The sequence below is a fragment of the Colias philodice genome, chromosome 25 (genome assembly GCF_061535455.1).
Source record: "Colias philodice isolate Cphi_HAF_F1 chromosome 25, ilColPhil1 Martin Lab GWU primary, whole genome shotgun sequence".
In the NCBI taxonomy this organism is placed as follows: Eukaryota; Metazoa; Arthropoda; class Insecta; order Lepidoptera; family Pieridae; genus Colias; species Colias philodice.
In genome coordinates this window covers 3,450,093-3,477,656 of record NC_143110.1, presented here as the reverse complement: position 1 = coordinate 3,477,656, position 27,564 = coordinate 3,450,093, and the positions used below count along the sequence as shown (strand labels likewise).

The window sequence follows — 27,564 nt, the reverse complement described above, 5'->3', positions numbered from 1 at the left end:
TAAATTTTAAAACAAATTGAATTAAACATTATTCAACAAATAATAAATACCACTTTTAGTTATATCTATACATACTTGAAGATCTATGTAATTAATATATTTCTTTATGAATAATCATTTATTTGGGTAAAGTAAAATAAACACAATATATCGAATATAATTTTTATTGTTTTATAAATTTTCTTACAATCAGGAAGAACGTTTCGCAGTGCGAGTGTATTTTACTAAAACTATGGAATTGCAATATATCTAATACATTTTAACTAAATTTAATACAAATACTAATCTATGAGATATTTAACCATCGTATATTTTATACAGATAACTTATTATAACATTAATGATTAATATAAACTTAAGCTATATCTACAGACTTATGGAAGATCGTAATTAGAAGATTTATCTAAATATAATATACAAAATAGATACAAATAAATAATCTTTAACATAGGAAACATCGTTCGTTACCTCTTGGTATAATAGAATAAATCTTACTCATTATTGTGGACCCTTTATATAGCACCAAGATATATAGGTATAAAAAGTTGTACCAAAATGTAGTTTGTTTAGAATTTCTGTAAGTCAATTAGTTCAATTTTAGCCTTTGGCTACACTTCTTATTTCTTTTACTGATTCTAAACAAACCATTTTAAGATACGCACTATATAAAACTTAAGATGAAACTGAAGTATTTATAAAGGGAACTTCTGATATTAAGCAATCGATTTCCAGTGTTAATTTAATTAAAAAAGTGATTTCTGTTTATTTGTAATTACTAAATATACATATAAGTCAAAAGACATTTTCCAAATAACATATAAAAATAGCAATATTATTATGTTTCAATTATTTATACATCAAAATACATGGTCTTGTATATGTTTTTAGGAACATTCAATTTAAACGTATACATTTTCCTTATTTCAAGATTAACAATCAGTAATATTCGATAACAAGTATACAGGGTACTTATTTTAAGTATATTGTCATTAGTTTTACATCAAAAATAAGCTTATATAATCAGATTATCATACCCTGGTATACGATATTTTACATTTAATTTCAATATAGACAATTAGATTCATATCAATTTAATCCAATAATTGGCAATCACATTAAAGGGAAAGATATGCAAAATTCTATTCATAAGAGCTATAACAAGAGTCCGTTTATTCTACACGTTTAAACTCTAGTCAATTGCTGTAACAAGTCTGTCTAACACCAGCGAGGATGACGCTGAATTCATCGTCAGGCCTTACATCTGATACAGGCTGGGCTGGCGGGTACGGGGCGGAAGGAGGAGTTCCTGCAATCACAGAGGCGTAAGGGGAAGGATACATTCTCTCCGCACAGTACTCTTGTCCAGGGTTTTGTTCACCGCAGTACGGAGGCCGGTACTGTTGTTGTTGCTCGTATCTATACTGCTGATGCTGTTCCATAGTCCCCTCCGCACCGTAGTCTAAGTATTTATCGAATTCCCGCGCGTCCACGTCCGACTCTGGTGACCCTGTACGCATTTCGGAACGCGGCATGAAACCCTGCTCGTTCTCCTGGGACTGATTCGGCGGTTCCTCAGCGAAGTACGTACCGCTGTTGTCGTATTCAGTTTTGGGTTGTTCAGAATAGTGGGACACGTACGAATCCTCGGTTTTATACATCTGCTCGTATTGTTCGTAAGGGTGGTATTGAATGCTGTATTCAGTGGTCATTGGCCCACTCGGTGCGGAAGATACTCGTGGGGCAGTAGCGCCTAGAGCTTGCTGGTCTTGCGAGGTTGCTACTGGCGGAAAGAACGTTCCCGTCACTAGTGGTGGCTGCTCTGCTAGCGATCTTTGCGCACACATAACATACATGCCGTTGGCCATTCCCATAGCGGCAACTGGAGCTGGCGAAAAGGAACCAGGTGTTCTGTATGATTTGTAAGAATAGGACTCGGATAGTGAAGAGGCATTGATCGCCCGCCTTCTTTCCTCGTACTGGAAGTTCTCCTTTTCATTTTCTACGGGAGACGCGTCTGGAGTGGGGAGTGGGGCTTCAGCTGGCGCACTTCTTCTACCCTGCGGTTCAGGCGACCTAGCGGGCGAAGATTCTGGAGTTTGGACGTGTCCGTTAAATTGGCTTGTTTGGTATGAGTCTGATGCGAGGGGAGATGTTCTATATGGAGAGAATCCAGCTCCTGGGTTATGAGAAAAGCGAGTATCTGGGGAGTCTGTGGCAGTAGCGTAGGGGGAGCCTAACGCGGTAGACGCCGACGGCGGGGCGCTAGCGGGCGCTGATGGTTGATTTGGTCTGGTTTTGTTCTGCTTTCGCCGTCTGGGTCTGTATTTATAATTAGGATGCTCCGTCATATGTATGACGCGCAGACGCTCCGCTTCCTCCACGAACGGCCGCCGGTCTTGCGGGGTTAACGAACGCCATTTTTTACCTGAAACACAAGAGAACACGTATGAGACGATACACAATCTAATAGGCTTGCAATTTATTATGATAATCTCAATAAGCAGGTGCTTTATCAAGGTATAAGAATGATACGGGCGTCGTGATCATTACTAATATTGCTTGACAATATTCTGATAAAATTCCTGAGCGTAACATTAGAGGTGTTTCATACAAAACAAAATAGACACGGCTGTCACAAAGTCTGGCTAAATAATCACGATAGAGTGTTATCAAATAACTATAAAGCACCTTCAGTGAGCGACTCATAAATAACGAGATGTCCAGGTCGGTGGCGCGTCCGTCTTTAAATTTAGACTTTATTTTTTGATCGTCAAAGTCGCTTTTTGTGTAAAGTAAAGAGTGTCAGGTTGTAAGAGAAATTATCAGTAGGGAGAACAATCTTTGAGGATATTTATCAATGCGACGTTAGTGGCTACTGGCAATACAACTTCACTTAACTATTATAGAGATCCTTTTTCATGTTTGGAAGCCTAATTTGTTTGCTTCCTTATTATTGGTTGTTATCTTCAGTCATAATTATTCTTTGAACGTATAATATTATTAGATTAATAACAAGACAATGACTTATTAAAGAGAAATAACTAGTATGTATTTTTTTAAATTAAAATACATAATTATTCTATTTGCGATTGCTTGTTATTAGTAATAAATGGAAATCAGAAGCATTTTAAACATTTATTCATTATACTTCTTACATGGTGTTTGATTAATAGAATCCTCTATTTACAAATATTAAGTTTAAATTTTAAAGTAATACTACGAAGCAGTTCACAAAATCCCACCAAAAATCCGAAATTTATTGTTTAAAAAACACGCATCGCCCAACTAACCTGTTTGACTGATGTCAAATGTCAAATTGACAAATGACAGGGAAGAGCTTCCTGTAGTGTTGTACCGATACGATAGGAGGCAGATATATCGATGTTATTTATTTGTTAAAATATCAACGGTGGAGGTAAATTCATCATTAATTATGATTAATTGTGGCAAGATACGATATTATGTTACAAGTTGGATTCCGCAATGTGTTAATATTGAGTGCTACAATATATTATGGAGATAATTCAAGATATTTTATGTTGGTGATCGATATGCTTTCGAATATCTTCTCCTTGGACATTATGACAGATTTTATTAAAAACGATTCGAGTCTTGGCATTGATTTCAAAGGATTTCTTTTTGGAACTTGACGCGTTATTACACTCAAGTGTTTACCAAAATAGAGTATAGTTATAATTGGAAGATTTTTCACATAGTTTTTGGATTTCACAAATAACATGCTACATATTCTCATTTAGAATACTAATTCGACCTTGCGGATTTATTAGCGTTGTACCTAGGTTAAGAAGTTTCCCTAAGAATATTCTAACTCTGTGTTTGTTTCAGATCTGATCAGCTATTTCTATTCTCTACATGAAGGAGTAACAAACATAACTCTCTTCAATAATATATCCTCACATCTAACACTTTATGTATGCCACATTTTTGTCTATATTATAATTCAAAAATGTTAGCAGTTTGTCAATGTTTAGGATTTTTTTAAAGTGACAAATTTCGCTCTATTATTATGAGCATCAATTTTATTTGTAGATAAACGGCATTTAATTAATCAACTACTAATTTTCATTAGACAAATAAGGCAAATATGAAATAACCATCTAATACACGCTGTCTGGTCAATGAACTTATTTCTTGATGTTCTTAATGACAAACAATAATACGTTGATGTTATTCATCTTTTCTTGTTTTATTTTTTTGAATGTGTAAAATAATTTAGACCACATTTGTTTTATAAAATGAATTATGTTTGACCGTAATATATACTGAACGAAATCGCGGGCGTTAGTCTAATAAATGATTTAATATACGTAGGAAGTTTAACTTCTGACAGATCACATATTAACAAATGTTATTGAAACCATACACCGGCTTTACAAACCATTATAGGTGTATATTTATCTATCATCTTGTTACTCAGCTTCTGATACAGTTATTTGACATTCTACTGTATTGTGTTGACCTCTTAAATATAGGCTCGTTCAGATGAAAAGAATGGTTAGATTTTGACTTATTAGTATATGGAGCTTTCTTTTATTCTAACGTAAATGTAGGTGTTAATTTGTTTTTGATTTTGTACACATTGATAGAGCATTTTTGCGTGATTGGTAAAAATAAATAGAAAGTAAAAAGTATTCGTTAATAATAGCTTAAAAAAGCAATTTAAATTTGGTGTTAGGTAAATATTTAGTTTGTACCTAATCTTATATCTACTTATATTCCCGCGTTAGTTAATATTTCAAGTTCCTATTGATATATTATTGTATTAATAAAATAAAATGACTTACCGATTATCTAAAGGGTATTTTATTAATACAATAATATATCAATAGGAACTTGAAATATATCGTATCGTTATATCCAGTAAAGTGACTATACAAATCATGATCTAAGGATACAATTACTACAAAATTCTGTTAACAATTGCCATTCGAAAAAAACACATACGTCAAACGTCACCACAAATGACATTAGCCATAGACACGAATAACTTTTTAAATTGCGAACGTAATGGCCGATCTTAATCTCAAAACGCACCTGTTGATAAAAACTTTTCTTTCTTAGGAAACCACCCGAAAGCTATTTAATGTGTTTATGATATCGTTAATAAATGACAGGTCATTAAGAGGGTTGGCTTTTGGACTTATTTTCGAAAGCTTAGATGACAGAAATCAATCACTCTCAATTTCGGGGTACTGCCGTCAAATAAATTATAAAAGAAGTTTTTGGGTTTCAAACAACTTTATTTCAAAATTATGAGGAACGATAAGGTATAATATACCTATGTATATTTATAATTTACTTCATATCATTTAGAATTTTTATATTTGAAGTGAAACTTCTTTATCGGGGGTGGACAAAAATTTTGTGAGACATTTTTGCGTTACGTTACGCCGCGCGCGTGACATTTTTGCGTTACGCCGTACTCGTGACTATATACATGTTATATTTTAGTGATCAGCAAAACCAAAGGGTTTGTTTTAATTCTAATTCCAGTGAATTTCTAAAAAAAGTAAATAAGTAATTACATCTATTTTTCTAATACTTAGGTGTAATAATGGTATTTATTTTTCTAAGTTATTTATGATTAACCTCACTTTTTGATTGTATTTTTCAATACACTAACACGTGGGTGGAATTATGGTATCAATTTTTTCTAATACTTGAATGTTGATTGTGGTATTTAATTTTCTAAAATTGTATTTAAAGTTAACCTCAGTTTTTGATTGAATTTTTTAAAACACCAACACGTGGGCGAGATCATGTTATTTATTTTTCAAGTTATTTAAGCTTAACCTCTGTCATAATATGTATATACTATGTGCGTCATTAATTTCTGACTGTTTCGAGATTTCGACATTAGGAATTTATATTTATTACCTCTATTGTTCGAACAAAAATAAGTTACCGCCTTTAAGAACTTGCCGACAATGTAAGTACAGTATTGTTTCTTAGAAAACATTTTAGGAGTATACCTACGATAATAAATCTATGACTCACGTTAACACGTGTTTGCTTGATTGGTGTTCAATTATGATTTTGTGAATTCAATATTTATATAAGAATAAACCTCAAACTCTTTATGTCCAATCAAAATCCGCCTAAGTCGAAATCCTTTATAAGTTGAAAACTCTATATACTTAACTCGAATTTTTTGGCGTCTCCCTTGGTCTTTTGAACTACCGCACGAGCTGAGCGAGCGAAGCGAGCGAGTCGCGGCAGTGGCCGGCGTAAATATTCAAATAGGTAGCGAGGAGCGAAGCGACGAGCATCTTAGGTTAACTTTTGAACTACCGTACGAGCCGAGCGAGCGAAGCGAGCGAGTTGCAGCAGCGGCCGGTGTAAATATTTAAATAGGTAGCGAGGAGCGAAGCGACGAGCATCTTAGGTTAACTTTTGATTTTTGAACTACCGCACGAGCCGAGCGAGCGAAGCGAGCGAGTTTCAGCAGCGGCTGGTGTAAATATTTAAATAGGTAGCGAGGAGCGAAGCGACGAGCGTGTTAGACTAACGTATTTCTGTAATATTGTATACAAGCTGTGCCGCGCGGTTTCACCCGCGTGGCTATGCTCCTGTTGGTCTTAGCGTGATAATATATAGCCTATATTACTCGTGGATAATGTAGCTTTCGAATGGTGAAAGAATTTTTAAAATCGGTCCAGTAGTTTATGAGCCTATTCATTACAATCAATCAAACAAACAAACAAACAAAGTTTTCCTCTTTATAATATTAGTGTAGATAGTAAATTATTTTTTGAAAAATAAGGTCATAAAGAAGTTTCACTTCTTACGTGTGTACTCTAGTACACGCACACATTTTTTAGTTTTCATTTTAATTTCCATTTATTCCACTACATATAAAAATAAGTTGGGTTTTCCTTCCTGACGCTATAAATCCAGAACGCACGAACCGATTTCCACGGTTTTGCATTCGTTGGAAAAGTCTCGGGCTCCGTGAGGTTTATAGCAAAGAAAAGGTGTCTCTGGTGGCGAAACGGAGTTCGCCGGATTTGCTAGTTTGTTATAATTATAAATGATAATACCTACGTAATGCAAGGAAGTAGGAACTGTCCGTATATTATTGGTTATATTATAGAATGTTATATAATATCTTTTAATACATAAATTACCGCTTATGTTCAGTGCTTCTTTCAAAAAATATTACACTATCTCTATAACCAAGAATATTCTTAATTATAAAAATGATGATTCGATTTTGATGTCAACCGTATTTATAATTCGTCCAGAACAGAAGCCCAAAGATAAATATACAAAGTATTGATAAGCAACTAATAATTTCCATCCATCAAATGTGTTATGACACGCGGTGGTCTAACCTCTATCAATTGAATCTTAATGAGCTTAATGTTGCGTGGCCGAGACGGATTTATTTTTTATCTGTGCTTAATAATGTTGATCCGTCAAAAATATAAAAAGTTTACATCATTAAAAAAGAACTGGGGGGATTTTTTATCTGTATCACTGGCTTTAAAGATGGCATAAATTCCTTGTAGTCTATTCTTAAAAAAAAATGTTTAAAAATCGAACGCGCATAGTGTTACAAAGCGCCGGTAGATGGCAGCGCGATTTTTTACCGCGACGGATGTCCACGAGCACGCGTTGCATTCTAAATTTTCGCCATTCCCCTCTATCAGCGACGAAATGTATAAGCCCCTCTCTTTCTAGCAAAATATTTTTTTTTGCATTTCGATTACGAATGCGTGGCCATTTTTGTCGTTTTTTACGCTGGTACGCCTGCTTTTCTTACCGGTGACCGGTGGCAGGCGGCGTTGTTTTATTTTTGTTTAAATGTCGTAGTTATAAACTATCCCGGCTAAGGTTATTAATCGATAGACTTGATATATAACTCAGAAATATTTAGTGAATAAAACTATGGAATAAACAAGATGTTTTCAATTCTTATTGGAACCATCGACAGAACCAATAATATTATATAGACTTCTATACACAACATTAAAGTAATTTATTCAATTTTAGTCCACGTTTAGCGTACATTTATTAAAAGACACTGTATTAATAATTAAACTTAAAAATGAAACAGGGTGCAGATACCCACTTCATAAAAATTATTGTAGGCTTATTTTGTGACTGGTCACAAGAAAATTATAATCCAATATTCAAGTTACAGCAATTAGGTATTCCTAGCCTTAAATATACTTTATTCTGAACAATTTTGTGGAAAAGACCGCTAATGAATATTTCAATATGCGCGGTGGGTTCATTCATAAAATAGTGCCTAAGAAAAATGTCAAATGCGCGAGAACCATAGACAAGCCATAAAAACAATACAGCAAATTTAAAAAGGACAAAGTTTTAGTAACTCAAGTTTAGCTTCAAAACATTTAGAATAACGAACAGTAGTAGATGTAAGGTTATAACTCAGTGATGCGATTTCTGAGAACGGGTCCCCGTATAAGCAAAGCTGCCGAAATCCATAAAGTTGGCTTTATTCGGCTCTCGAGGTTTATATCGGCGGAAACGAAAATATTATACGCGTTTTAAACGTGGTGTAAGGCAGAAAAGCTAGCGACTTTTTTGTGTCATCTTAAAAGATTGCTCGGAGTTGTTTAATGCTTAATTAGTAAATTAAATAGAAACGTTAGTTCCTTCTGAAATGGATGATAATCACAATCAATATCAAGCACATTGTATGTTTAAATCTGTTTAATGTGCAACAGACTATTTTTAGTATTGGTTCTATATTTTTAAATAAAATAAATTATTTGACTATTTGTATACAATTTCATATAGGGTGCTTCTTCTTTTTTATGATTTCGATACCATTAGTTCTAAGTTTCCAACAATGGATGATATTTCTCTAAGTTCTAGTATACCTAGTATTATTTTGTCTGTTGTTCTACAAAATTCTCGCTCCCGCTACCTCCCATCCCTCAAAGCCTATATCTCTAACCAAGTAATAAACTGCGACTAAGCCTGCAGGAACATTGTGCTAGCATAACCCAGCCTCCAGCATTGCTAACGCGTAATCTATTTTATGTAGCGATGCAAAAAGTACGCACTTACGTACAAAGTACGTATTGTACGTTTAACGTTTTAAGAACTGAAAATTTGTTATTTTCATGTTACTTTTACGGCTCTGAGATCGTGTGGCAGTTTGGATTTGTTGTGTTAAAAAGCTCTAAAGTGTTGGTCGACTCTTTCGTTTATTTATGAGTTTTTTATATTTAGGAAAATGATTTTGTATATTTAAACAAGACAACAAGTTATTCATGTTTCTAGAACAGAAGTATTCTTTAAATCAATTAATTCCATTTGTTTAATATAAGTATGGTAGAGTAAAAGCAATAAAAGATTGCACTGAAATCCAGTTTCATTTTAATTTCTAATATTAATACCTCACTAAAACAAAAAATGTAAGCTCAACCACATTTACTTAACCCTTTGAATGTTTTCAAGTCAATCGAAATCACATTAACATTAAGGTCAGTAAGGATTACACAAAAAGTGAAATGTTACAGCAAATAACGTTAAATAAGGCAACATATTTGTACTTGCAACACCAGGAATCCAACTAACATTCCCTTCCATGTAAAGCCTTGTATTTATTTAAAAACCCACTAGAATTACGCGCCAATGCATTCAACTGCTATCAAAAATACCGTTCTATATCAGCAATATTTATTTCTCCTAATTTGACTACATTCTCGATTATGCGACGTGTACATTAATCATACGGTTATCTCGTTCTTTCCAATACTCTATTCGTATACTCGTCTCGCTCTGTCGCGTTGTGATGCTTCGCGCGTACGCCTGGGCCGCGCGTGCCAGCGCCGACTACGATGACGTTTTTTTACTTAACAAGAAAAACCATAAAATGAAATGATTGTTAAAAGGCAGCCGTTTAAGGATTAGTTTCCGTTTATAAAGGTATCATTCGCGCGATTCACTGTGTTGCAAATTGATAAATTATGCTGAATCTGTGATAGGTTTTTTTACGCGTATCTTTAGGCCTATAGAGAAGGTAGGTAACAGCTTAGCCGATAAATAGACATAATACATACATTTTGTGTTAGTATGGAAGATTTAAATGAAGAAAATATAGCTGGTTTACGAAGGGAGTTGGACTAGACATCCTTATGTACGGAAAAACTTTTTTTTTAGAAAAGTGGTAGAAAACGCTATCAAAGTTACCTATTAGAGAAAATGAGTACGTAAAGGAGTACCTACTTATTTGTGCTTTAATTTCGAATCTGCCATAAATCGATATACATTATGGTTGGAACGGGAATTAATATTTATAATTTTAAATGTAATTATTACGGTCAAAGGTTGGTTCATACATCGAGGATCACGAATATTTAAATGAAACATGCGCTTTACAGAAAGCGACTCCAATGTTAAATGATATTGCTTTATTTATGAAATTTTCAAGGAAAATTTTACAGAAACATAACTTTTCGAATGGATTTTAAATTTAAAATTTTTTTACATACCTACACAATTAATATCAAGGTGGCTTCATACTGACCAATAAGTACACTTTCTGTTTATAATAACTAACGTAACGGGTCATCTAAATTGAATTTTCAGTTGAAACAACTGTTTCTTGGGTTCAGCGTTATTTTTCTATTTATATACCTAGGTAAAGTAACTACAAAAACTTTTTGATCCAATTTTTATTCGTGATTGAGGTTTACAAAGCATTGTCCACAGTCACACGGTCCACACGTGCTCTTTAATTGCGAGGTATTAGTTTGTGCAGTCCTTAAAGTTAATGTCTAATGTTACATAGCCTAGCCAAAGTATAGCCACGTATAATTTAATTTTCAATTTCAGAATACTAATTTTTAAAGGTGTGTGTTCATCAAGTGGACAAATGACGGTATACTGACTGTTTAAAACTCTTGTGCTCTTGTCAGACAGCCGAGCTACATACGATTTGGTTCTAAATCTAATTCCACAGACAAACATTATACGATGAAAACTTCTTAATTCTAGAACGTTAAATTTTTAATTGTGATTTGAAGGGTATAAAGCGTCACCCACACGTGGTCATAATGTATTCTGTTATCTATGTACTTCTTAAGGTCCAACATCACATAACAAATAGTCATATTAGGTATCTTCTTCTTGCCATAAAGAAAGACAAAAAAAAACCTAGCCGCATATAATTTTGATTTTAATTCTAGAACGTTAACTTTTTAATCGTGATTTTGAAGGTTATAAAGCGTCGTCCACACGCGCTCATTAAGTGGGCGGCTATTCGCGCCGCGTGAGGCGAGCGGTCACGTCGCGAGCACGCGCCGATACGCGTCTTCACTGTCGCACGACACGATATGACCTATTTAGTGGTAGATTTATTGGTTTATAGAATATATTGTTGAGCGTCCGGTTGGTTGGTATTCCGTACTGTGGACTCTTGTAATGTCCTTTTTGAATGAACATGTGTTGTCTATTTTTGAAATTATTTATTCTATTGTAACACAAAATAAGTATTACTTCAATACTTATTACGTAGGAAGAATTGTTGTAAATCTGAACAATAATGCAGATATTTTTGTACATTTATAAATACTAAAAGGCAGATGTCTATTTTCCCTCACGTTCCTTAACATTCTATCTACATTTTACTACAGAATAAATAAACCTACCTTATTCTCTAATGAACATTCATTGACGAAAAATACTTGTGCAACACGTTTTAAAGTTAACCTACAATGTCTATACGTTTAAAATTCTATTCTCCAGTCAATATAATATGCTTATTATTCGCAAGGTGTTTTCGTCACCATTCGTCGATGATGTATTGAGTTGCAAACACGCGCGCATGTCGACAGTTATTTGCAAAACGTTAAACTTCAGTTTGATAATTTTGTTGCTACGTTTATGGAATTAATTTTGAATCGCCATGTTAACATAGAGTGTTGCTTGGCAATAAGTCGAGCTTGGAGTGGCATAATACAGTTTTCTGTTAGGTTATAAAGAGGCAATGGTAAATTTAGTATTTAAAGGAATTTAATTGAATTAATAACATTACAAATCATAAAAAAAAATTATTTCATGAATTAACTTTCATGAATTTGACTTAGTTGAAACATTAATAAATTCTTTTCCACATTAGGAAGAGAAAAAAATACATAAGATTGTTACGATACCGAGATTCTCCTATTTCAGAATTACTACTAGTTTTCCACTTTCCATTCATTTCAAATTTATCAAAATCTACATTAGGATTATTTTTTGTCGATACTTTACTAAATGCATTATTATTAATATGTTCCAAATGAAATATTATTCAGACAGTTGCAATGGAAACACACAATATTGCGGCACAGGTATTAGCAGGTCGTTGAGCGTCATTATAATATTAATTATTATTATTAGTTACACGTCCTTGATATATTATGGCTCTATTACGTTTTATATAGCATGTGTATATTCGGATTTAGGTATTTACTTTTGATTTGTGGGTGATTTTATAAACATGGTAATGTAGAGTTAGCGTGGCAACGTAGTAATAAGAAAAAAAGAAAACGTAAAAGAAACGATAATATGTAGTTAATACAATGTATTTGTGAATTAATGTTATATTATGTATATGAAATTTAATATTTATTGAATTTGAGTAAAACATTGAGTCATCGTACAAATATCCAAAAACATATATTACAACCTAATTTACATTAGCTCCCAATATTTCATGAAACAGCAGCATATTATAAATTCGTTGAAAAATACTTAGTCGATTCCAGAGTTATACCTAAGCGAGACTTCCTCTTCAAAAAAATTGATAGCTTATAACTCAAACAAAAAACCTTATTATTCGCTTGACACATCTATCAATTTGCACCGTGTAGCAACACCATAACCTTGAAACCACCAAAATATGCACTGCTATACGATATCTGTGGATCTATGGTTCGATCGTTCGCCGCGCTTCCACGAAGCGGCATAGACAAAGGGACACATTGTCATGCAGGACGCCTGCAGTCTATGCTACCGGAGTTTATTCTGTTCATATAAGTAAAACCCTCTTTCTTGTTAAACTCTTTATCTTGATAAAAAAATAAAAATTAAGAACACAATTATGTCCTTTTTCAAAATTAATATGAGGAACTTTACGTGTTAATTCATTAGTAGAGCATCAAATTTTATAGAAAACTATCCTAGCTGTTTTATTATTGCATTGGCAGATTTTAATAAATAACAAAATTATTAAATATAATAATAAGTATATTAAGAAAGATTAACCTCTTACTATCTAAAAGAACCATCTACTTAAATATATTATCCTACCACATATTGAAAGTTAAATTCCTAAGTCGATAACCAAGGAATATGAAACCAATACTATATCCCGACTCATATTTAATTCAAAAGCATTTTACATCTCAATCGTTACTGTTGAATCGTTAAATTGTTGTCACGAACATACATACGAAATTGCATCTTTACATGGCTATATGATAAGATCCTTTGTTTAGAAAATATACTAACCCTAGCCAGCAGATTCGTCTGAAATATGAAGATAGAGGTAATTGTAAGATCTGGAAAAGTCTATCTGAAAGTTTAAGGGCGCTTTCCCACCAATAATTAATGTGCGATATGATTGGTTATGTACAATCACATTCCTCGCTGCACATCCTCGCACATTATTGGTGAAAAGGCACCTTAAGGACATTACGTTGCTGTACGTATCTTAAGAAATAGTAACCATTTTGTTGTTTTATTACTTGAATAAACTCCTTTATTATAATTATGTGTCGAAAATGTTAAAACGAAGTCAAAAGTTAATTTTATAGTGACTTTCAATCGTTTTTTTTTTCGTATCTAGCAATCTTTATGTGTTTCATTTTTATGTGTCTCTACTTACACATTACTCTACATTTTAAAGTGATTAGGAAAATGTCCGTAATTTATAACACTTAGAATGTATGCTTTGAATCACAAAATTATAAAATAACTACGTGCAGAAATACACGAATGCTTATAATTATTATAATAAGATGTGCATTTTAATAGTACAAATATCTTTGATTTTTTTACGAATATGGTATGGTAGGTATTCAATTATGTAGCTACATTTCGTCAACATTTTTTATAGATTCCAAATTAAATACACACATTATAAAAAGATGTGTTCACACAAGTTTCCATAGAGCTGATCGCTCTTACAGTTATTTCGGCGAGATTCTCTGATAAAAACTATGAATAGAAACAACAATGCAATCGTTGTAGTTAGGTCAACGCCGAATTAGTTGTATTATTTGCATCAGCTTATTTATACAAATGACGTATGTTTCTCACAACAGATGTTCCCATACCTTGAAATAAAAGTCAACGAACCCAAAGTTCTACAATTCCAAACAAAATTATAGGGCAATCGTTCGTCGCCCAAATGACAGCCCGTGACAAGCAAATGACATAATTGTCAAAATAGTCACTACGCTGACACTCGCACGTGACATCGCGATACGAAAGAGACCCCTATATTGAATATGGCAAGAGTAAGCGAGACAGAATATCCGTGTCGGTGTCAATTATAGGCGGGAAAACGGAATTAGAGACCACGAGCGCGCCGGTGTCAAATTTGGAATAGTTTCTTTTTAAAATCGATAAATCGATCAATTTCAGCCGTCAAAATTGATTGCGTGTGGTCGATTTTCTAAGAATAATTGAATATCAATAAGTTACGATTGTATGTTATTAAAATGATTGGCTGTGAACTTATGAATGAAAGGCGAGTCATTCATAACACAGCTGCGAAAACGTCTCGGATACGCTTCGGTTATAATTATTAAATCATCCTATTAAGGGATATTATGCGGCGCACAATTTTATGAGCACACTTTGCGAGCGCTATAATAAAAATCCGCAATATATTTGCGAGTCTCGGGCCGGCCCTTTCGACGCCTGTCGTGCATAAAATCCGTGATCATTTCTCCTAATTATACGTGTGGACTCAAAGTCTGAGTTTTGACGCGATGTGGGTGTTCGAAGTATAAAATTATGATTTGGCGCGAATGCGTGACAATTTTTTTTAAATTGTTTTGACCAAGATTACGTGTGTTGAACTTTGCACAGAGTATTAATTTTTTTATGAAACTAAATTTTCTCGATAACTGGATAATATTTATGGCAGGTAAAAGAAGCGTTAAACAGATGTCACATTTAATGTAGCATCGTGAAAGAGCCGTAATTTTATTTATCGCTTTTTAATGAGCTGCCTTATGCGTGCAAAAATATTGTTGATTTATATAGCACGTTAAATATTTCGATTAAGCCCCCATTTATTTGCTACAACAGTGCGTTTATTAACATTTATTTATGAAATAGCTGCAAGAGCACAAGTAATTGATATAATCGCATTGACCTGACTTTAATTACTTCTAGTAACCGTAATTAATATCGATTATTTCACAAAAAGAAGAAAAACTCATCACGGAAGTCTATGCACTGGTAATTATGTAAAAAATGTTTATATTATGACAGATCGTAATAAGTAAATGCTTTCGTCATAAATATGGAGAAGTATGGGAAACGTCGGGTCAACTTTCTTTCTATATTCATAGCGTGATACCAAGCAGTTTGCAATAAAAGTGCTGTTTTTTATAAGTTATCTGTGGGAGCGTAAGTGCTTGTTATTGATCTTGAATCAGGGGCAATATGAAATAACGCATTAGCTGAACATTGATTGATTTGCTATGCATATCGGTTTCTATTTACAAAAAGAAACGTTATGCATATTTTTTGTTAATCATGCCATAAACATTGATTTAATTTAATTAAACCTAAAAATAAACCAGAGATGTAAAAATATATTTGACATGTTAACGGAAGCGACCTATTACGAATCGAAAACGACGACACAATTTATAGAAATGTAATAGACATTTTCGCATACCATATCACGCACACGTACAACCGATAAAACATTCAAAGCATAAAAACTCCTTGAACTGTTCTGTTATACCTAGAAAAGTATTATTTTTCGACCGCCGTGCGACGCGACGACCCGTGACGTCACTTCCTCTTGGGTGCTATGACCCCAAGAAGTGTACGGACCATAGAGTATACAAACTTTTTATAAATTAATGGACACAGGAAATTAGTTTGGAATTTTCGGTTAGTGATTGCGATCCATTTAACGGTCTACTAGTTGAGCTTACATGGACATTTTCCTGACTTGATTGACTATTTTTGGATGGGGAGGCATCGACTTGATTCAAATTACTTATGCCATTAATATTTGATTTAGTTTTATATTTATAATCTGATACAGTTATAAAGAATTCGTAGTCTATATCTATAAGGTTCAATTAAAAAATGATAAAATGTATAGTAGGTATAACCTATCTATAAGTTTCCAATATGTTTCAATTGGAAAATTTGTAACACAAGCGTGCTACACAAAAGAATTTCCGGAACTATGTTTTCAAGTTACATTAATTAAATAGAAAAAAGGTCTTCTGATACATTTCTTTTGGAGCGATTTGTGTGAAATACTGAATAGAAAAATATTTACAGGTATCTCATCAATAATTTTCAGAAAAGAATTTTGTTATTATTAAATTCCTATCATTTCCACATAACTTTTCCAATATTTCCTTCTCAAGCTTCATATTTTCTTACCGTTCTAATTATAATATCATTTACCGCTTTCCTAGCGCCCTTTTTGCAGAATACATTAAGGCCACTTCACACATCTCAGTCAATTGGCAATCTGTCACGCATTATTGCCTTTTCGGTATGAAATATAAAGCTAGTGCAATATGCATGAGGTTTGATTCCCATGACGGTATAACTGTACCGTGATTGAGTTTTCTGCTTTTTTGCGCTTTAATTACAAAGGTTGATGATCTTTGACCGGAGTCACCTTTCTCCTAGCTTTTGAGATTTTTTTAAAGTTTGAACAGAAATTTTAATGGCTTAATGTTACAATTTTTGCATTTAAAAATTTAGGTACGTTTTTACGTCTTTAGAAATTAGTTTTCGTTTTAGGTAGGTATTCCAATGTAAGAAGTAGAACTATTGTTCGTGTTCTTAATCTCTGAAATATTCTATGTTTTGGTGCTGTTTTTACAAATGCCCAGTAACAGACTGAGACGTTTCCACTAGGGCGGCAATTTTAAGCATTTAAATATTATATTAAGTTTGTCTAATCGTTAAACTAAATAATAAATTAAACATTGACATAGCAAATAAAATAGGTAAGTGATATTTTCTCCCCTTTTCCCAACTACCACCCTAACTTAACTACATGTTAGCTTTCAAGTTTCATAATCATTACCTTCATATTATTGCACCCAAAATTAGAATGTGCTACTCACGTCACGACCCGTAGGTTAAAACTTAAAAGCTCATATTACTATAGCCAAAATTAGAATACCCTGCCGAATGTACACTAAAATGACGTCACAATCCTTACCAAGGTTATACTTACATAAAAACATACAAGCTTACGGTACACAAAGGTCCCCGGTTCAAGCCCTGGGCAGCCAGCCGTCGCTTCCGTGTTATGTTCACACGGTAAGCGCCAATTAGCTTAATAGTAACATTGAGGTATTGGAAATTTTAAGAGTTTTACACAACTATCTATACTAATAAAGCTGAAGAGTTTGTTTGAACGCGCAAATTCAGGAACTTTTGACCCGATTTTAAGAATTATATCCCTGTTGGATAAGTAGGTATGTGATCCCTGGGTTATATAGGCTATACATCTAATACGGACGGACGTAGCCGGGGCGGATAGCTAGTCTATGTGATAGAAAGTCGTGTTAGTTACACCTATAGGGTGTAAAATTTATAAATATTTGTAATAATGCTATTTTTTTATGTCAGAGCAAGCAAAGGGGCAGATGGCCACCTGATGTTAAGTGGTCACCACCGCCCATAAACACTTGTAACACTAGAATGACAAAATAGTCACTACGCTGAAAAACTTCAGCTATTTAGCATATTGTTATTATAAAGACGATTATTCTTGTAACTAAAAATCGATATTATTCTTCTTAAGGATCACACACACAGATCACATATCGTCCTTTATTATGGTTTATAATCATCCCCTATATTAACCGTTCCAAATGTGTCCACCCTGTATATAATATCATTTCCTAATCGTGTATAGCAAGCTTAATAAAATAAATCAAACGCAACATACAAAACGCGTGAGTTTTAGTAATCTACTAGATTAACAATTCTTACAACAAATTAATTTTATTTATAGTTTATACTCGTAATAGAAGTTTTATTTAATTAACTAGTAATATAACAGCCAATCAAAATACCTTAATTCATAATTAAAACATGTTGAACAAATATTACAATATTGTACATTACATGTGCGATACCATCGTATTTCTTTCATTCGAATCTAATAAAATTAACTAGCCGTAACCGCCCATTGGTTTTTATAATTACTAACACAACTATGTAATGGAAAAACCAACTCTATATATCAAGTAATAGATTCCAATTTTCTTCGCTTGACGGAGATGACGGAATTCATTAAACGAGAACCATAAACCACCAGATAGAGATAACGAAATGAACTCTATTACTTACGGGATAAGGTTTAAATTCAATGGTATGTTTTTTACAGTAAATTACTGAAGTGGCTAATAGTTAGACAGCTCATTTTGTAACTAAGGGTTTAATGTTATGTTTACACGTTTTTGTGATAGCGTGAAATTTATTCCATATTATGTAGATTCTATTAATGTTTATAGAGCATTAATTAGGTATATTAAGTGCTATATGGTATTGTAAATATGTTAGTTCTTGTGAGGCGTTCTTGCTAAGTTATTTGAAGTATGTGGTACATTGTTTTCTTGAAAGTTGATGTATTTTTAACAGTCATTCTCGGTATGGTTAGTTTTGTAAGTATTTATTAATTTGTTTGATAGTTGATACATTTATTTTTAACATAATATATACTTTAATCAAACTATGTTCTATATTACATAGATTTCGCTGTACTATTTTGAGTTAGTCTCACATTAAATTGTCAACACATTCTTATTCGAAGTTTTCATTTCATCCTTTAAAGAGAGTTCAACGCGTTTAACTCATTTGGCAAATAAAACAAATATGTAGGTATATTAAAACAGGTCTATTCCATGTTAAAATTTTTAACTTTAGATCGATTTAAAAAATGTATTTATTCGACTGACTCTATTTCTCTGCACCGTCTTTGCCTCGACTCGATCGTACCTATTAAAAATGATATTCATCACTTTTCCTACATAAAATTTAACATTATAGACACCTGTATCCTGGAGTTCGATGCACTTGATCAAAATTAAATGAATTCATAAATAATTTAGCTCAATAATGAACAGTTACGGTTGGTCTCTCACCCTTTAAGGGTCGTAGCGAATACTACATGGGAATTTCTCAATGAATTTGATAAGGTACAAATAATTTATAATACAAAGTTTTCTTTGAGGTGTAATATTGTACTGTAATATTACTGTAATAATCATTATCTTTTTGTAAGCAAACATGATATAATGTGATATATAGCGTACACTGATTTTCAGTGGCTTTTCTGTAGAAACCACCATAATGTAATAAATTACAGGAATAGACAAAGCATTATAAGCATATCTATTCTAAAATTATTTCAATACAAAAGTAGGCATCTGATTGCGATTTTATCGCTGGAATGGGGGTGAAATATAAGATGTATGTAAACTTCCATGGGGAACGGCTAGCGCTCGTAGCTACATGGGTAAAACTTGTATTTAAAGCCATGTATTATATCTGTTTTTCTTCTAAATAATAAGAATAGCTCAGAATGTAAAAATACACTCAATAACTGTGCTTTATTTTTGAACGCTAATTAAAGAATATTTCATTAAGATCAAATAGCAGGAAATGCATTATATTAAATACTTACATAGATATTTTAGAAGCAATCTCCAAGTCCCAATTCCAAATAAAGATCTTATCTAATAAATTCTAGCTCATTATCCAGCGAGATGTTAATCTAATTAATAAACATTAAGTAAATTTAAATTAGCGACAGAAATTAAAATATTTGTGAAAGTCTGTGAACAATGATGAGAGCTTCGCACGCTGAAGATCATACTGTGTCACCTACATTATATGAATCCAGATCACGGTCTTATATGGACGTAAAAGTTTGTGAAACGGTAGTGCGTAATAACTGTTATTAGTGATGAACACCCTTGCAGTACAAATACACATACATTTACATAAGAGAGAAACATATACCTACACATACAACCAAAAGAGAAGAAATTATATTACTGAGGATCACCAGATAGTCGAGATCTAGTCAAGTGTCTCCACGAAGCGACGTGGCTAAGAAAGCAGCTTCAAGATAGATTTTCTCATGGAGTGTGTTCGGAATGATGGTAAAAGAAAGGACTTGCTGACGAAATTTAAAATAAATTCTATGAATGTTGGTGTATATCATAGCATTCTAGCTGCACTACACTCTGATGCAAAATATAGATTGTTAAGTGTAACATATTTGTACAAGGTACGATGGGATTGGCATCGTCCTTTTGGACAAAAATCCCTAAATAAATATAAAAAAGAAAGATTTTCTTTATTCTTTGCCTCCGTTTTTTGTTGGTTAATAAGTCAAGAAAGGCTAGTGTCTTATAGATTTAAATTACTGATTGATTTTAACGATAGCTCGTTTTGTAGCTGGTGATTTTTCTGAACACTAGTGGAACTTATGCGTATCAAAATGCAGAGTTTATAAATTTATTTCATCAATATTATTATCCACGCAATATTGTATATTGATAAACAAATGTTCCTTTATTCTTGATCGTTTTTAAAGATTCCATTCGCTTATTTTTTTTAGAAATTCTTTGATCGATAAGAAATATCAGTGGCATTACTTTGCTTTCTGACTAAAAACCTTGAACTTTGTAAAAATCACCCTGCCATACTACTATCTATAAGACTGAACATACTTTAATTTATTTATTAGACTTTACTATGCTAGTATACATATTTCTATCATTACTTAGATACTACTATATTCTTCTTAACTAACTAACCATCCATAAGTACTTAAGAATAAAGCAACAGTAAGTACCTACTACATAGCAATTTGACTTCACCCCAGCTGTCACGGGCCGGCGCGCGCGCAACTGGAGCAAAGGTGAAAGAACATCGCTGAGGAGTGAAACTTTGTTGAGGTCGCGTATCGTATTATCGTTATAGGTGTTTTTTTTACTGTTATAGAGACTTTATTAGAGATGGAAGCTTTTAAAGAATGAAATTTTTTTATTTAAAGTTGTTTGAATAGAATGGCAAAGCAGCATATATTATAGCAAAATGGGTAAAGTTTTGCTATTATAAAACTTTCAAAAATTGTCTAGATGTGCGTATAAGTTTTATACGATAAGAGAGTATGACGAAGAAACTAAAATGAATCTTTCAAGAGTATCTTAAAGACTACTTTTTTCATTTTTCTGTTGGTAATTAACCCACAAACATCAGAACAATAGTTATAGAACATGAAAATTAAGACAATACCTGAGGTGGTACGAACTACTCGTATATGCTGTAATTAAGCTACGTCATCTTATCTCTATGAAGGCATATTTCGAATGAAATAAAATATTATCTATTTTCTTAGGTTCGTTTCACATCATTTTATTGAACACGCTACAAAAATTATTTCCGATGTAAAAAATGTCTCAATTTACTCCAATTTTATATCAAGCGAGTGACCACTTCGGGTCACTTTAATGAATCGATCCATAATTATCCAGGTTAATACTTGTATTGGGCAATACATTAACATAGGTGACGACCCGGCTTCGTAACCCAAATAGTTGGAATATAGGCGCCATGTCAACGAAGAGAATATGACGTAGGTACTAGCAAATTTGAATTACGTTGTATTTTTGGTATGTCGTATTTATGGGTCACGGTTTTGATCAGGTTTGGTAATCAATAAATTTTAATATAAATTGCGGAAAGGTTTTGCTAATTGTAACAATTTTCTTTTTAAGCTATTGCATAGCTTCTATCGCGGGCCTTGAGCGCGGGGACCGAATCCAGAAATTCCGTAACGAAAAAACCTCACGCTCCCCACTCCGACGGGCACGGAGGTGTGGCTTGAAGGCATACTGCATAGCATGCAATAGCTTTACCGCGGCAGTCCCCGAGTGGCACACGTCTTTTTTCTATATTTTTTCTTCTATAAATCACGGGCTTTAATCAGCTACGAAGTTAAAATTGATAGGTTTATTTCGAATTGATAAATTTAGTACGCTATTTATTTGCTTTAATTTCCAGTAGCTTACTCAAATACTTTATAGATATTACGTTGCTATAGTTATCGAAAGAAACCTTACAACGGTTTATTAAACAATTTCATCACTAAAATAGTCAAATCTTTGAACATCTGATACATCATTTAATTCTGTAGGCACAGATAATTATAGGTTCTTACACAACTAAAATAAATTTAACATGTCAATATTTCTATTAGATGATACATATCTACTCTCTTTCAGTAGATCGCGAATGTATACAACATACAAAAACAAATATATAACCAAAAGATTTACTAAACGCGTTCCAGTACAAACAATTATCTCATTGTATCCACAGTTTCGTAAACGTATCGATAATTCGCATTTCCTGTGAGGAAAAACGGAAAAACATGACAATTATAGCGAGATTGTGGTCGGACAAAAGGCTTCACAAAACATACAAGAATTTTTTCTAACAATAGCTTAGGTCTAAGGCGAATTTCACACAGAGTTAGACTACTGACTAGCTGATATATCACGTATGAATGTTAATAATGTATGGATCAAGAAATCTTACAAAATTTTCATAATCATAATAATGATTGAATAATTATTATGATGGAAGTTTATCTTCTATAAAATTTAAACCAAGTTTTCGTTTGAAAAATTCTGAAAAAGCGACAACTGAACTGAAGCGGAATTTTTCAATACGTTTATATTTACCTTAAACTTTGATGGTCTATCTAATGATCTTTAGTCTTGGTCAGCAAACGAAAATGAAAAATGTATATATGTAATATAAACGGATATCAGAGCATAGGTAAAGAATGTTGTCTTAAATATAGAGCCATCAAAAGGCTATATGCATATAGCGTGACATCCTAACCGGCCGTTAGATTAGTAGCTCGTCTAATCTCAGACCAAACCTTATTGATACAATCTAGATTGTGAAATTATTAAAAAATATTCAAAAAATTCATTAAAATACCTCAAACATATCATACAGAAACGCCCTAACCATGGCGCAATATGCATTTTTGCGCAAGCCAAATGCAAAGTGCAGGCAACGAGCGTGCGAAAATTTTTCTTATTACGAATGTTCATTGTCAGGTTGAGGCGATTTGTTCAGATCGACCCGAGATTATTGTTTCGAAATATCTAATTAATGCTTTTCGTACTTTGATGCTTGCGTTTTAATTTAATTATTTGAGATGCACTTGTGCAATTTTGAGTTGCTACATGCAGTTTATTTGATGCTGACAAGCGTGATTTGAAGACAGGACTGTTTTTGTGAGACGTTTTTATTTTTGAATGAAAAAAATTTAAATGATTAATTTGTTATAATTATTAGAATTGATATGGTTCGAATAGAACAACTATTAGGTTTGATATATTATTAAATAATTTCCTAATTATTGATATCTCTCTAGACGTTTCAGTGACGATTCAAGTTCGTTTTTCCTTTCGATTTTCAAGGCGTTTGATTTTTAAGCTTTCACGGCATAGCGTAAATCTTATTGTTTAATTTTCATGTTCATTAATATTTCTTTATTTAATGTAAAAGAACGCTTGAAGTAATTCATTTAAGTACATTAATTTAACTTGATGTTACAAAAAACTCTTCAAATTAAGCTGAAATTAAATGAAGATTAGTTTTAATTTTTTACAGAATTTACTGGATATAAAGGCCATTAAACTCATATATTATATTCTTTATTATTAAATAATGTGTATAAGTTATAATTGTAGATACCTATTACATATTTAATTCGTAATCCATTAGGTTCTTCATCTTCATGAAATACTTCATGAAAGAGCAACTACGAAGTTTCTTGTCTGTTCTTCTCTGCTTTCCAAATCGGTGGTAAATTGCAAAACTATGTTATGACAATTCAAAAGAGCATCTAGACATCTATCTAATTGAGTAAATACAAGTTTGAGTTTGAATCCAAATATTTATAAGCTAATAGAAGAAAAGCGGTTTTAGTCTTTGATTTTAGACTGAACATTACGGATACGATTTAATACTCGTATAAGTGAAGGTTCAGTCTGAATTAATAATTCTGTAAATCGAAACTGAAAAATGATCCAAAAATAGAACCATACAACTACATATCCTAGCTCGAAATCGTTTTCAGTCTGAACATTCAAGTCCCTAGGTCACGTTACCCAATTCTTCCATCAGCTTAATTAACAATCCAGCGTTACAACATCGACCTTAAGATTTAGAAAGGCACAATAAAAACCATATGGGACTAGTGGCCATTGTTCAGGAAATATTTTATACAGTACAAGTATATCTGATTTCGCACGGTTACCAACACATGAATGGCGTTTCGGCTTACTGTACAGTTAGAGTTAACGTATGAATAATTTTTATGGACGAAGTTTCTATTTTGCTAAATAAGACATTAGATTTATGTGGTAATGCTGTTTTTCGTGTTTAAAGTGTTAAGTTATAATTCATAAAATCGATACCTTTTGTCGTGAGGTTTTAATACAGAAGATACGCAATTTTATCTCTGTATTCTAAATTCTAAATTCCAATAAAAGTTCCTGAAAAATACCATCCTAGTTGTCTACATGCATAGACTTTTCGACGTCAGTGACAGAGCTGCTCCTATTAATAAATGTAGGTATTTATTTTATCAAACTTTTACTAGACTTCTTTGAGATATAACTTTTTATCCAACATATTTCTATTTCTTCACGTACCTATGTATATACGTGAAGAAATAGAAATACATAATTATTTACCACCATATCGGAAAGCAGTTAGCAGCACTCCTAGTACAATCTTAATATGCCTCCAAATATACAGTTTTATAATATTTTTTTAGGTTTAGGTACATAGATCATCAATCTTGAATGCCTTTCTACATTTGGACATTTTGAACGAACCACTGAAAAACTTTAATAATTTCATACGAAATATAAATAATATAACTTATTTTCGAATAAAATATGTAAAGTTATAGAATAACAGTAAGTTATTTATGGAATACGCAATGTCAGCAAGCCCCACGCAGCGCCGCTCCGCTCGAATACTAACTACGCACCTGACGCTTCCGCTACGAGATGCGAGCGGAATTATGTGTGTTTGTCGCATTTTTTTGTAGTATTATTATTTATTATATGTATTTAATAAATAATAATACTAATTTGTAAAATGCGCCGTTCCTTTTTTAACACGATAATTAACCGACTGCAAAAAAGGAGGAAGTTCAACCGAATTATTTTTGTGTTTTTACCTAAAAAAAGGTAAACATAATATGTAAAGTAAAGTAAAACGTAAAATCCTTAAACTTTCGACTTGGTGAACCGATTTTGATCGTTCGTTTTTTAAAGCGTGTATCACCTGTCTATTTTCCTTTTATTTGGTATATTTCTCATAATTAGAAGGCAGTTTAGTTTTTGTTAAAATAATTACCTATATGAGCTTTACCTCTGCAGTATGTAAACGACTTCTTTAGACTAGATTGTGATCCACTTTAAACGATTTGTTGCAAACTTTGTACAGTTATAAAGGATTGGTTACAATGTGTTTTATTTAAACTTGTTTTGAAATTTTAATAATTAAGACTTAGAACAGTTATAGGTTTGTACAGTTATGTATGTAGGTAGGTACCTACCTAGCTGGTTCTAATTCACATTATGAATTTAAATTTCAAATAATAACATAATTTGTTTTTATAGTTGTCTTAATTTGAATTAAAAAGTAAGTTTTCTCATTATTTTTAATGCGGCTATCTATTCACTTTACAAAAACTTGCTTGACTTTAGCCAGTAGATACCTAATAATGTATAATAAATCTCTTTTTAGACTTTATTTTTATAAATATTTAATCATTCTAAATTCTAAAAAATGTATCGAATTATTCCATAATTAACGTGGATTTCTTGCAATAGAAATAATATATGATGAATCTCTTTTTAGATTTTATTCTCTAAATAATAAATCATTATATATTCTATGAAATGTATCGAACAATTCCATAGTTCTTCATTCATCGTTTCTTTTCAAAGAGATATCAATTTAAAATATTCCATCTGTATGTTTTACGTTCATAATTAGCGACATAAAATCTCAAATACGCACCTTCTTTACGTGATTACTTTAAACACCGTTAATATCATACCATCTACTGTTATATTTTAATTTAAATCTTAATAACACTAGAATAAGGGCTAATATCTAATAGGCAGGTTTCTATGGAAGCCTCATTGTGTCGGTGAAAACATTTCCCACGAAAAAAGGAAAACTTACGGTATATGTTGAAACGTGTTGCGAAATATATTGCATGGACTTGGTATAAAGGTCATATATGTATTAATTTTAAAAGCTACGGGCTATTAAACACGGCTAAGTACGGAGTTTAAATTAATTATCTTTGTAGACGGGTACTGAGTAGAGTTGATGCTTATATCTTCAGTTGTATGATCTCATGTTGTTATTGCTTTTGAAATAAAAGAATATTAAAACAACATTTTTACTACTATCTTCATTCTTTTTTTATAAACGTCATTTTTGTTAGATTGTAGCTAGTTTTAGTTTTTCTTTATTTCATTTGTTGGTTATTTTCTTGTTATTTTAATTAAAAATATCTATTTTATCTATCAATATGTCTACACTGTAATTAAAACATTTTAAACAGAATTTTTCATATTTGTAGTAGGTAAAATATAAAGTTTTTTGTTTATTGCTGGCACCTGGCACAATTTATATAAAAAAATACACGATACTTAGATTACAAAGCAATAAACAGCAACATTAAACTTTTGCCAATTAAATAAAAAAAAAACATGTCATTTTCGTCCGCCATAATCGTCACAGATTATACTTGCCTATTTATCATGTTGCTAAATTCTGCCTCGTGGGCGTCACTTGTAATATAAAATGTTGAACTTATTGGCAATTAATCATGATCATTAAATTTAATAGAATAATTCATTAATTTTGTAAAATATATTCATTCTGATGGCTCGTTTACGCGTTAGAAGTATTTGCGTGGTAAATGATAATTAACCAATTTTAGGTATCTTTGGTTACTAATAGATAATCAAATTTGTTAATGCTAAATGTGGGTTGCTCTTTAATTAGTGTTACGAGCAAATAAAGACTGGATTTCTTGTAATTATAAAACGATGGATAAAATATAATCTGTATTCGATACTTTTTGATCATCTCACGTATAATCTTAAAATTAATAAATTTTAATCACGTTATGAAAGAAGATTTTTCATTATCCCAAGTTGTTCAAGAAAAAGGCCTTGTCCTGCAAATAACTTGAGCTGACGAAAAATAAACGAT

At 32.3% G+C, this 27,564-nt stretch overlaps 1 protein-coding gene across 1 annotated transcript in view; it reads right to left on the bottom strand.

Moving 5' to 3' along the window:
* Positions 1–408: 408 nt before the first annotated feature.
* Positions 409–27,564, bottom strand: part of Sox15 (Sox box 15 transcription factor) — a 96,394-nt gene continuing 69,238 nt past the window's right edge. Inside the window, exon 4 of the mRNA XM_089710785.1 lies at positions 409–2,425. Within this exon, the coding sequence (XP_089566911.1) occupies positions 1,194–2,425 (1,232 nt within the window). The 3' untranslated portion in view covers positions 409–1,193. The remainder of the gene's footprint in view (positions 2,426–27,564) is intronic.